Here is a 13,901-nt window from a genome sequence, read left to right on the forward strand (position 1 = left end):
TTATAAATAAAAGTAAAAATAAGTGAGTGCCAAAAGAAAAGAAATGAAGCCCACAAGTTGTGGCTTGATTTAGAGAAAAGATTCTCTTCAAAAAGTGTAGGGGCAGCAGATGAGAGCGATTTAAATAAATTGAGGCAAGTGATTTTAATTGCCAAGAAAATAAAGCGGAATGCAGTTCAGATGAAGGAAAACATATCTTCATTAGATGAAGAGGTTGAAGAGTTAATAAACAAACAAAGAAAATAAATTTTAGTACATACATTTAAAAAAACAATATTTAATTAAATTCTTTATTATTTAAATGTTTTAACTGTAAAAGTTTGTTATTGTTTTAAGGTTTGAGTTGTGAAAGTTCCTTATTGATTTAAGGTTTTAGTTGTAAAAGTTCCTTATATGTCGTTTCGTTTATTTAGATACATTTATGCTAGGAAATTCTAAAAAATTGTGTTCTTTATTGTTTTAAGGTTTCAACTGTAAAAATTTGTTATTAATTTGAGATTTTAGTTGTCAAAGTTTGTTATTAATTCAAGGTTTTGATTGTAAAAGTTCCTTATACGTCGTTTGTTTATCTAGATACATTTATGCTAAGAAATGCTAAAAAATTGTGTCTTTTTTCAGACAAGCTGTGTTTATAAGGTAATAATACAATTATTTTGCTGATAGAGCTGTTTATTACAAACATCAATCATACACAGGTGGTTTAAATGATGTACTGGAAGTTTGATGATACAATTCAGCAAAAAACTGTTGTTTTTAACCTGTATTAAAATTAGATTGAAAGCTTTGTATAGTTTTAAGTGTTAGATTATGTAATTTAGAATAAGTTTAGTTTAAGAATTTGATTTAGAAAAGTCAAGAAAATTTTGGTAAAAAGTCGGGAAAAAGTCAGGAAATTTTTCTCAGCTTGATCAGTGGCAACCATGCATGGTGATGTTTAGGAAAGTATACAGATATATTGAAATGAAACTGTCTTAAATTTTGAAGTTTTGGCTGATATATATTTCAAACTATAGTAAACAAAGTACCAAGTCCTAATAATGAAACAATGATCTTTTTAAATTTTACACTTTTGTAAAATTTTAAAACTTTGTTATTGGTATTTTCAAATGCTTTTATAAAAAAAAACAAAGCTAATTTAAAAGTTGAGTTAAAAGTTTCATTAACAAAGTTTATGTATCATTATAGTAATGCAGTATTGCCACACACTCACAATAGTTTGACATTAAAAAATCAGGCTAGTTTGATTTTTAAAGATAAAAAAACACAGGTCTAGCTTTGTTTCCTTTTTTTTTTAAACTAAGGATAATTTTACATTAAAAAAATTAAATTGAGCCAATTGTGTTTAGATTGTAAATGAGTTTTAGTAATTTAGTTTTGTTTTACTGTGTTAATTACAATAAATAGTTAAAAACTTTTGCCGTGTAGAGAGTTGTACTTAAGAAAACTAAGGTTTTTTCATTGGCTTTCATAAACATAAAGTGTAAAAGAAGGTATAAAAACTATGCATCAACCAGGGTTTTCCAAAGTGGGCGGTACCACCCTCCTGGGGCTTATTTTAGTAAGTTGGGGGGCAATAATTAGTAAAGGGGCGAAGGGGGGGGGGAAATTTTGAAACTTACAATAGATATTCTGGAGTTGCAGATGAAGAGCAAAAAAAAAGGTCTTAGGTGTTTTAAATGGTATTCTTGTTGGAGTTGGCAATAGCCTTTTTAGTTTCTTCAATTGGGGCAATTTGAAAAAAAAGTTTGGGAAACCTTACACAGTCATGCTATCAAAAGTTTAAAAATAAAGTATAAATAAAAATAATCTTAAACTAGTAATTCTTACATCTCAAAATATGGTGCACTTTAACATCAATAATTTAGTTTAACTATTTTATTTGTTAAAAATAAGGTTTAAAGGTTTAGTTGTCTTTATAGGTGTATGACATATTACAACTTTTTTTAACTATAAAAAATAGGTTGAAAACTTTGTCAAGACTAATAATGGACTAATACCATTAACTGTTTACCTCAAATATATTCCTTTGCAAACTCAAATCACTTTTATTCATATTGGTTTATTTAATTACAATAGCCCAAAAGGTTTTTTTTTGAGCTTTTTACAGGGTTACCACTTTACCTCGAAACCTGGAATTTGAGAAATTTTGAAAAAAAACTGGAAATTTTGAATTAAAATCACTAAAAAAACCTGAAATTTTAGAAATTATCACATGTTCAGTAGTAAAATTTTAATTTGACTCAAAAAATTCATCATATTAATAAAAATTTTTTGTCATCATCAAACTTTTTTTTATTTAAAAACATATTAAAAGTAGCTTTACAGTATCTTTACAACATTTTTATACTATTGAACACAGTTTTTTACCTTAAACTTTACTTTAAACTAAAAATAGACTCAAAAATGTGTACTTATGAAACCTGGAATAAATTTGGAAAACCTGGAAAAAAAATTAAAAAATGAGTGGCAATCCTCTTTTTAACAAACTTAAATTGACTCTGACTAGTTTTAAACGTTCTAGGCTAGTTTTTTTTTTGCCTCAGAGTTGCAATCCTGGTAATTTTTGGTTTTTAAATTTTGAATCAAATTGAAATGACATGACCAATTTTTAATTATAATACAATTAGTTAAGATTAGTACTTAATTTATTTTTATTTATTTAAATATTATTTCTTTTTTAAATTTAAATTTTGTTCTTAAATCAATCACAGCCCAGTATAGTTTAAGTAATAGAGTGGTGTGTAACTTGATGACTAAAAAGTATTTTTCTATACTAGGTCCAGTCATCATATGTCATGTGTATGTAAATTGTTTTTTATGTTTGAAAAGATACACTGTTTTTTTAGAATTAACTATAATAGAATTCAGAACTAAACATAACATGATAAAATAATTTTTTTGTTCAAATATATTATTTATAAACACTATGCATTTGCTTATAAATTAAGTAAAGATAGATTTAATGATTTATTTGTTAATCATTTTTAAAAGTGAATGTATCAAGAAATATATATAGTATATGAAACTTAAAAAAATATGTTTTGATATTTAAGTTATGAGAAAAGTACATGTTACCTAGCTACAAAGCTAATGTTGTATAGAAATAAATGTTGGTAAAAAGATCGGAATAAAATAAATGACAAGTTAATATGTTTACAATCTTTTATGAAATATGCCTTTTTTTACAAATTTAGTATGTTTAAAAACAATAATAGTTTGTAAAGGTATACAGGATAGCATTTTACCCAAAAGTCTTAAATTGACTTTAATATGAAAAATTCGTCAAAAAAACTGAAATATGGTTTTATAAACATTTTTTTACTTAAGTTTTATTTCGTACTAAAATGGAACAAAAATCTTGTACATTTTTCTTGAAGAAGTCTTGAAGATATTCAGAAAACATCAAATAAATGTCTTAAAATCCATTTGGTACTCTTATAATAACAAAAAACACTAATTATATTACAATGACAGGGTTGCCACTCGGTCAGGAAAAGTCAGGAAATCAGGAAAAGTCAGGAAAAATTAAAAAAAATGACAAAAGTCAGGAAAAGTCAGGAAAAAACGGGGGGTTTTGAAAAAAAGTCAGGAAAAGTCAGGAAATTTGATAAAATTAAAAAAAAAGGTCAGATTTTGTCAGTTAAAATTTACAAAACTCCTTGTTTTCCAAAGCTTTCAAATGGTAAAAATTAATTAAAAGTCCTTTAAAGTCAGAAAAAAATTTCAAAATTTTCCTATAAATTTACAAATATATTTAATTTTATTTCCAATGCCTTCACCTGGTATAAATTAGTAAAATATACTTTACTAAACTGCAAAAATTTCTATTAACATTTGAACAAGTACCCTACTTGAACAAGCATATTTTGTAAGCTTTTTAGTATTAATGATCTGTAGCAAGGAAATCTGATTGTTACTTCCATAGTGAAACTGTGATATATACACAAAAATTTATCTAGCATTATTTTAGAATCAAAGTGTTTTTTGTTTAAGTAAATAATTGAGTTTTTATAACTAAGTTGTTAGTTTAGTATTTTATGTAACAAGTTAATGTGTATACTTTACTTCTTTATAATTTTTTCAAAGTTGTTTAAATTTATAAAATAACTTATAAGAGAGGTATATGCCAAGATTAAGTTTACTTATTATTTGTATTTTTTGTAGAGTAACTTAAGTTTTTAAAGTAAATAAGAGTATATTTATTTGTTACAAATTTTATACTAAATGATAAGAGGAAATATTTTATAAATGAAAGTAAAAATAAATGAGTGCCAAAAGAAAAGAAATGAAGCCCACAAGTTGTGGCTTGATTTAAAGAAAAGATTCTCTTCAACAAGTGTAGGGGAAGCAGATGAGAGCGATTTAAATGAAATGAGGCAAATGATTTTAACTGCCAAGAAAATGAAGCAGAATGCAGTTCAGATGAAGGAAACCATATCTTCATTAGTTGACGAGTTAATAAATAAACGGAGAAAATAAATTTTAGTACATACATTTAAAAAAACAGTATTTGATTAAATTCTTTTTTATTTTAATGTTTTAACTGTAAAAGTTCATTATTGTTTTAAGGTTTGAGTTTTGAAAGTTCCTTATTGATTAAAGGTTTTAATTGTAAAAGTTCCTTATATGTCGTTTCGTTTATTTAGATACATTTCTGCTAGTAAATTCTAAAAAAATGTGTTCTTTATTGTTTTAAGATTTCAACTGTAAAAATTTGTTATTGTTTTAAGATTTTAGTTGTGAAAGTTCGTTATTAATTCAAGGTTTTGATTGTAAAAGTTCCTTATATGTCGTTTGTTAATCTAGATACATTTATGCTAGGAAATGCTAAAAAATTGTGTCTTTTTTAGACAAGCTGTGTTTATAAGGTAATAATACAAGTGTTTTGCAAATAGAGCTGTTTATTACAAACATCAACCATACAAAGATGGTTTAAGTGATGTACTAGAAGTTTGATGATACAATTCAGCAAAAAACTGTTGTTTTTAACCTGTATTAAAATTAGATTGAAAGCTTTGTATAGTTTCAAAAGTTAGATTATGTATTTTAGAATAAATTTAATTTAGAGTTTGATTTAAAAAAGTCAGGAAAATTTTGGTAAAAAGTCAGGATAAAGTCAGGAAAAGTCAGGAAATTTTTCTCAGCTTGATCAGTGGCAACCATGCAATGAGCTTCATAGCTGTTCATATAAGGCCATAGGGGGTAAGCCATGTTTTTTAGAAGTTGATCTTATTTTAAAGAAGATTGTTTGAAGATGATTAAAGCTTGAAGATGGTTTTTATCGTTTAAAAAGATTCAAATAATTTTTTGAGATATGACTAGTCAAAGTTGGGCCGCATAATAGGTTCCCTATTGAAAGGGAAAACTAAAACAACTATAACAACAAAAAAAGACTATTTTACTTAAAATATATCTCCTCCTACATATTTCAAGCAATCTTCTTCAAACTTTCACAGTCTAATCTTTATACATTAACAAAAAAACCTTACTTTAGAATTTAAAAAAAATTGTAAAAATAATTTTTTTGAAAAAAAAAAACTTTTTTTATTATTTTGTGATAAAATTTTTATTTTTTTACATTATTGAAATTCTAAAGTAACATTTTTTCCTTTTAATATAAGTAACTTTTCCTAAAATTTGAAGAAGATTGTGTGAAAAATGAAAGAGGAGATAGATTTTTAGTGAATTTTTAAATTTCCGAGAAAATTGACCCCAAAAAATTTGCGGTCTATACTTTTGTATCGGAAACTTTTTACAAAAAATAAAATATCTCAAAAGTTAAATTATATTTTTGAATTCTATAAAAACAGGCTTGTAGTTTGTATTTAAAGCTTTCATATAAAAGCCAAAGTTAATTTTTGTAAAAAAAAAATTTGGACCCCCCTATGGCCTTAAATTACCTTATTTTGTATGTTAATCAAGTTACATACACGGGACCATTAAGACCATAGACGGGTCCAACACTTTTTTTACAAAAATTAACTTTGGCGATTATATGAAAGCTACAAGTAGAAACTACAAGTCAGTTTTTATAGAATTCAAAAATATCATCTAATTTTTGAGATATTTTATACTTATTAAAAAGTTTCTGATACAAACGTATGAACCACAAATTTTCAAGGGTCAATTTTTTCCAAAATTTTAAAATTCACTAAAAATCTATCTCCTCCTTTATTTTTACAATCTTCTTCAAAATTTCAGGAATTGTTCCTTATATTATAAGAAAAAACTGTCACTTATGAATTTCAATAACTAAAAAAAATAAAACTTTATGATTAAAAAAAAAAATATTTTCACTTAAAATTTTTTAAAGTCTTAAATAAAGTTTTTTTGTTATTGTACAAAGTTTAGACTGTGAAAGTTTAAAGAAGATTGCTTGAAAAATGTAGGAGAAGATAGATTTTAAATAAAATAGTCTTTTTTTGCTGTTTTAGTTTTCCCTCCCCATAAGAAACCTATTATGCAGTCCGACTTTGACTGGTCATATAAAGCAACTTGAAGCTTATTGAAAACTCTATAAAATAAGATCAACTGATTAAAAACATGGCTTACCCGCCTATGGCCTTAACATAAGTTGTTGTGTAGTGTAGTGCTTGTTGTAATATCTCCTCTTTACTGCCAATAGCTAAAAAATGCTACTTGTTATGTTTGATTGCAATAACAACCTATGTTATTTAAGTTTATTTTTTAATTTTTTTTCATTATTTAGCGTATGTAAAATGAAATTTGTCTGGTTTTTACTTTTTAAATGTTTTTTTTTTCAAGTGGCTTGGGATTAGGTTCTTTAGTCAAATGTTGCACAATAAACCAAAATAATAGTATGTGTATTAATCAGTTAGTAAATAAAGATTAAATAGACATACACTATGTATTAGAGTTTTTCTCCTTTAAGTATCTAAAAAACATGCTTAATAGCTATTTTCTTTAAAATATATGTACAATTAGTACTTTAAATTAATCAATATTTAACTTATATATTAAGATAAGTATCTTAGTTACTTCCTTTAGTAAGTTTATAGTTGTGGTTTCAAGCTAGTTAAGCAAACAAATACATACAAAGCATTGAAAAAAAAACATTATTTTGTATTATTTTGTTTCTAGTTTTAGGGGTAAAATGACGCATGAGTATGTGTTGTTTTTATGCAAACATTAAAATGTTTAATTAACTTTCATATAAAATAGTGTCAATTTCACAATTAAATGGCTACATTTACTATTTCATTATTTTGTATAAGTATAGAAATAAGCATAATTTTATAAAATAGAACTTAAAATAAATGAATAACAGTGATCTAGAATTATTTAATTCTTGAGTAATCTTAAAACCTTAAGATTTCTTAATTTTAAAAACAACATTTTTTTAAATTATTTTAAATGATTAATAAGAGCATATTAAAATAGAGTTAAATATTTACATTTTTTTCTTAGTTATTAATATTTTGTTTAGTTCACACATTTTTACAGTATTTTTAAATCCGTTTGTTTTGTAGATATTATGCATTCTCTAACATACTTGATTTTAAATGAACTATCTGGAAAAGCTTACGTATGCTTTAAAGATGTCTTACCTACAAAAGGTAACAAAAAGGAAGACACTTTTGATGAACTGCTTAATCTTAACCTGTTTTCTGTTTATATAAATAAATCAGAAAAAATAAAAACTGTTAGTTTTTTAATTGAATTGACAAACAATTTCTGTGGATATATGTGTAATAAGTCAAAATGAAGTAGGAGTACATATTTTTTTATAGTAATGTTTTTAAATTTTAATTTATTTTATGCATATTTAAAATATTTTTTCAACAGGGAATCAGTTACAATTCAATAAAAAGCAAGTAAGTTTATTGATTATAAGTTATTTTTATGATTAAAAAAATTACAAATATTAAATATTTAAACACTTTATACTAAGCAGATTGATTACTTATATAAAAGAAATAATTACTATTAGTAATAAAAACATTTGATTTTACAAAAAATGTTCTAAAAATAATTTGATAGTGTTAAGAAAAAAAAGCTGGAATCTACCTAAAATAACCTCTTATTCTTAACTAAATAACTACAATATCATCTAAAATAATTAAAACTTTTAAACAGAATTGATGATGAAGGTATAATGATCAAGCTTAATAAAGACTTTGTTAGTTGTGATAATAGTTTTATTAATAATGTAAGAACAAATTGTGACAATATATACCTGGAGAGTTTTAATAAAATCAAATCTAGAGTTGTAGTATGTGCAAGAAAATTTGTTGATAACTTTGTTGAATTGTTGCCAAATGCACATCCTTTTGGATGTCCGTTTAAACTTTTTTATTAAAGCATTTATAAATTAAACTTTTCAAGTCTAGCAGTTATCAAGTATATATACTTTTTAACACTTTACTGTCTAGTCGTACATTACACAATTGAAATGTAAGAAAATAATTAAATTTGCAACCACTGGATGTACAAAAACTCAATTCATACAAACTGTTCTGAGTAATAAACTTTTCCTAATTGCTAAAAAAATAAATATTCAGGAAATTATAACAGCTGTCAAAATATAATTACTTAATAATAGTTTAATAATTATGAATTAATTTTAAACAAGCAAGTCTTTTTTGGATATGAAAATATAAAAAATATTTATATTTTCAGAGAGTTCAAAGCAAAAATTTTGGATCTTCTAGCTGCAGAAGAAGAATTGCATTATTGAAACAAATTGATCATTTAAGAGTAGTCTATGATAATTTTTTTTTGCTTATGGTGGTTGACGATTACTTAAGAATAATAAAAGGTATGATGTTAATATATTTAGGCCAATCAATTAGAAATAGTGTTTATACTGTAATTTATTGAAGTAAAATAAGTTGTAAAACAAAAATGGTTATGGTTCTTTTAGTAAGTCTAATAAATTGAAAATAGATAAGTTAAAGACAATATAAAATTTGAGGTGACATATATATTTCTATAGTTAGTTTACTTTAGTATCATTAAGTTAAATTTAGATTTTTTATTATAAGGCCGCCTTATCAATCACTCAACCTAAATCAGCTTGGTTTGATTTTTTTACTAAGCATGTTTCTTTTTTTTTTAATATTAGTTAAAAATTTTACAGAAAAGTATTTTATGTTTTAAGTTTAGTTAAGAATATTTTGTTATCTGTTCATTCGAATGTATTGGGATCTAAGTATAAGTTAAATGTTTATTCTTATAACTTTTCTAATTAAAAGTAATTTGTAAATTTTGATTATAATAATCTTAATATTCTCGATTAGTTCATTTTTCATAAATGCTACAAATTACCAAACAGTGATCCCTGCTAAAAGTTAAAAAAAAATATACAAAGTACTTAAGTTATAAATTTCGGCTCTCATAACTATACATAAAGTTCATAGATTAATATGTTTGTATACAAACCATAGAATTATTTATAACAATGTTGGCTTAGTTTTTCACTTAATATAATAGGCCTGCTTTTTAAAGTCAGTAAAGTGTTTTGTGGTCAAAAACTATCATGTACATATTACACAACAGTAAAAACGTAGACAACCACAGTATTGCAACTAAATTAAAAAGAAACAGTATTAAACAGATAAAAAATAGAGACTATTATTTTTATAAATTTTTCGTGTACTTGGGTGTCATAAAGTGTTACCTTTGTCTATTGTATTTAAGTTAAGCATATTAGTACGTACTATTAGTCTTCTGATTAATAGTTGTACAATAATAGTATGAAGAAGCTAACATATAGTTTAAAAACACAATTTTTGCTTGATCTAAAAATAGTATCCCATGTTTAATAGTTTCATGTTTAATTTCTTTATAAATTTGAAACTTCCTTCAAATTTCAGAAAGTATATGTTAAATATTTTTCTAATGTATTATTTGTATTTGAAAATCATATAGACTTGTTTAGAACCTTGAATGTTTAGGATTTATTTTTGTCTTAATGAAAATAAAGTTATGTTTTCAATTGACTGAAAAAATAAACTATTAGACTATATAAGGCAGTCAATTTTTTACAATACTTATAAAATTTTTAAATTTGACTTAAAAGTAATAATGAAAACAAAAAAAGTGTTAGTTTTAAAATTTTTGTAGTTTCTTAAATATGTCATAATATCATAATTTTAATACTTTTTGTACATGTTATTGAAAAAATAACTACTTAACTGTTGATATACATCTTTTACTTCTGAATGCTATAGTTTTTAAGTATATAATATATTACAAGTTTAAATTTTTGTAGTTTTAAAAAACATTGTTAAAATAAAACTTTTTTAAATACAATATTCTCTACGTTTTAATTTCAAAACTATGTTTTGCATTTGAAAAACCTATAAAAGTTTAGCTTAATTTTTTTCAGATTTTTCAATGAATGTTACCAAAAGAAAAATCAATCAAGATATAAAACTTTTAGAAAAGTTTAACTGTTTAAAAATAGTTCAGTTCACTTTCAAGAACAATGGTCATAATACAACTGTTAGTAGCTTTTATAAATCATTGTAATTTGATTTAAAAGTAATGATGAAAACAAAAAAAGTGCTAGTTTGAAAATTTTTGAAGTTCTTAAGTCATTGAATATATACATATATATTTAATATATAATTTATGGTAAGTAATAATGATTTTTATTAAAACAAATTGTAGAAAGCTATTCAATACTTTTAGTTTGTATAACTAGTTATATTTTTTTGAAAATAGTTTTAAATTTAAAACAAATCAGAATTCCAACTTTATACAACAGATGAATGCTGTTGTTTCTGTTGATGCAACAGATCTAGATTTGAAAAATTTTAAAGAAAAAATGAATTTTAAAGTTGTTGTTGATCAATCAAATACCTCGAAAACAGATGAGGTTAGTCTGTAGCTTAACTTTTTTGAAATACAGAGTTTCTTATAGGTTAATTTCTAATTAGTTATTTTTTATAGACAAGTGAAAGCTCAAGTTCAACCTGCATCAATAACACGGATTCTAACTTGCCAAAGTTCCAAAAAACCAAAGTTTGTACACCAATGTTTGTAGTTGCACACGACTTTTTTAGTTATGCGAAAAACCTAAACAGCATGCTTTACATACTGTTTAAAATTTATATACCTTGTATGATACAAAACAATTAAAAAAATAACAATATGAATATTAATTTGTTAAATTTATTTCAAATTTAATTATTAAACTAATTATTGTTTCTTATATATTAAGTTTAGTAAGGTAATGATGTTCATTTTTTCCTGAATAATGATAAATTTTTTGGTCTTCAAAAATTAAGTTATCAGTATTAAACATCTTAAGTGATAAAATACTACTAAAACAATTAAAATAAAAAGGTTTTAAAAATTTGTATAAGAAATTATACAATTAGAACAAAAGATTAATGTGCTAAAAATTTTAGTGTGATTTAAAAAAAAAGCAAAAATTTTTGTTAAATTTATTAATTAATCCAAGTCATTCAACTTGTATATAGTTGATATACTTTTGTATAAATAAGTTAAACACGAGTATTTCAAATTAAATACTCTTGTATTGTTATGTAATATTCAAGTTTTCAAAATAAATTACATTATACCTTTTTTTTAAATTTTTATGTACTCATTTTGTATTAAATTTTATAATCTATACAAATACAGATTCTTCATAAGCACATTTGGAAGTGTTACTACGGAAATAATGTAATTAATAAGTAAGTAAATACTTTGATACAAAAGCTTTCTTATGTTTTTTAAGTTAAAATATTTTTACTTAAACCTGATGATGCACGTTGTAAAATCAAATGCTTTGTTCTGTGACTTGAGCCTTATAATTTATCCTAAATTTAAGTTATGGATATAAAAAGTGAAATATAATGCTTTGGGATGTTTCATAAACTAAGTAAAACAATAAAATGTTAAAACTTAATTTAATGATACAACTAAAATTTTCAAAATGTATTTCAAACGCCATTTTTTTATTGTTTTTTTCTACTCTTGTATATTAGCAAAATTTTAAATTCTGTCCATATTTTTATAAAAAAAAGTAATAGTCAAATAATATATATAAATAGCTTTAACTTGAACTATGATATTTAGAACATTTTGTAACTTTCTAAAACACTTTTTTGTATATATTTGTTTTACTTTAAAAACAAGTTGATGACTTCTTAGTTAAAGTAAGCTACAGCTTTGCAGTTTTACTTTTTTAAGTATTATAGTATTAAAACTAACAAAAAATGACGTTTATATATATATATATATAAAGTAAGGTTATTATTTAAACTTGAACACCTTTTACTGAGCCTACATGAAGGGCTTTTGAAAGGCGTTAAATCCTAGATATCCTGATAATCTAAGCTTATCAGAATATATACCACAGATGTTTTTGTGTTAAAACTTTATTCCAACAAAAGAGCTTTTTTGAGACTCCGTAGATCTGTTCTTAAATTTATTTGAGAGCAGTGAAACGCTGTTAGTCGGAATAAAGTTTTAACTCAAAAAAATCTGTGGTATATATATATATAATTTATTGGAAAAGATCGATTTTTAAAATACTGGTACATATGTTTCATAACGCTAAACGCTTTATTTATCAGCTAGTTCAGTTTAAAAAAAAAACACTTTAGTAAAAATAGATGCAAAAGTTATACAAAAAAAAAACAGTATGACATAATATTGTGCTTTACAAAAATTCAGTACAAAAATCAATTTTCAATCTAAAGACCAGTATTTTTAAAATCTTATTTTTTTAATAAATTATTTAATATCCCTTCAAGTGGGCTCAGTAGAAGGTGTTCAAGTTTAAATAAAATTCTTATTTTATATATATGTATATTTATATATAATTTATTGAAATGGCGATTTTAAAAATTCTGGTACATATGTTTCATAAAGCTTTAATTTTTCATAAAGCTTTAATCATCAGCCAGTTAAATTCAAAATAAAAAGCACTGTACTAAACAAAGATACAAAAGTTATGCAAAAAAACAAAAAACTGTTTTTTGTTTTTTTGCATAACTTTTGTATCTTTGTTTAGTACAGTGCTTTTTATTTTGAATTTAACTGGCTGATGATTAAAGCTTTATGAAAAATTAAAGCTTTATGAAACATATGTACCAGAGTTTTTAAAATCGCCATTTCAATAAATTATTTAAAAGCCCTTCAAGTGGGCTCAGTAGAAGGTGTTTAAGTTTGAACATTAACCTTATTTTATATTTATATATACATATATAAAGGTTTATTTCAAGATTTAAAACTTAAAGGACTCGAGTTTCGTGCTTATGCACTCATCAGCTTCAAAACAAGTTCAAAATAAAGCACAAAACAAAACACACAATTGAAAGTTAAAAAATTTAGCATAAATAGATTATGACGTAATTTTGAAACTATCGAAAATGATGCAAAACGGCTTGTGCAAAAATTAATTTACCAATCGACAATAAACTGGCAAAAATTCATAAAACTTCAATGAGTAACTATATACTAGGACAGATAATTGAAAGAGATAAAGATAAAGTTAAGATAAAAAGTTAAATAAAAATTGAAATTTAAATTGTTATAGGATAAAATTAAAACTTGTTAAATTCTAAAAGCGATTTTTTTATATGTCTACAAGACGATACAAACTCGCTTCTTTTATTGAGGCATCTCTTGTCTTTCAGTGCATATACAACGACTGTTGCTTCTTTGAGACACAGCCTACATATTGGGCTATTGCCGTCAGCTATAGGCTGTGCTCTTTTTATAACTTCCCAGGATATTTCAAAGTCAATGCCGCTGCGCTTTAAGCCACAAACATACTTCGAAAGCTCAGTGTCATTTTCATATATATTTAACTTTTTATCTTAATTTTATCTTTATCTCTTTCAATTGTCTGTCCTAGTATATATTATACTTACTCACTGAAGTTTTATGAATTTTTGCCAGTTTATTGTCGATTGGTGAAT

General features: G+C 24.1%; 1 protein-coding gene across 1 annotated transcript in view; it reads left to right on the top strand.

The window, feature by feature from the left end:
* The first annotated feature begins 7,503 nt into the window (after positions 1–7,503).
* LOC145832662 (uncharacterized) overlaps positions 7,504–13,901 on the top strand; it is a 29,119-nt gene continuing 22,721 nt past the window's right edge. The window contains exons 1-8 of the mRNA XM_082939967.1: positions 7,504–7,663; positions 7,807–7,835; positions 8,098–8,140; positions 8,641–8,779; positions 10,352–10,467; positions 10,733–10,843; positions 10,918–10,989; positions 11,614–11,666. Of these exons, the coding sequence (XP_082796093.1) occupies positions 8,117–8,140; positions 8,641–8,779; positions 10,352–10,467; positions 10,733–10,843; positions 10,918–10,989; positions 11,614–11,666 (515 nt within the window). The 5' untranslated portion in view covers positions 7,504–7,663; positions 7,807–7,835; positions 8,098–8,116. The remainder of the gene's footprint in view (positions 7,664–7,806; positions 7,836–8,097; positions 8,141–8,640; positions 8,780–10,351; positions 10,468–10,732; positions 10,844–10,917; positions 10,990–11,613; positions 11,667–13,901) is intronic.

This window comes from Thalia democratica, chromosome 1 (genome assembly GCF_965202585.1).
Source record: "Thalia democratica chromosome 1, ktThaDemo2.hap1.1, whole genome shotgun sequence".
Taxonomy (NCBI): domain Eukaryota; kingdom Metazoa; phylum Chordata; class Thaliacea; order Salpida; family Salpidae; genus Thalia; species Thalia democratica.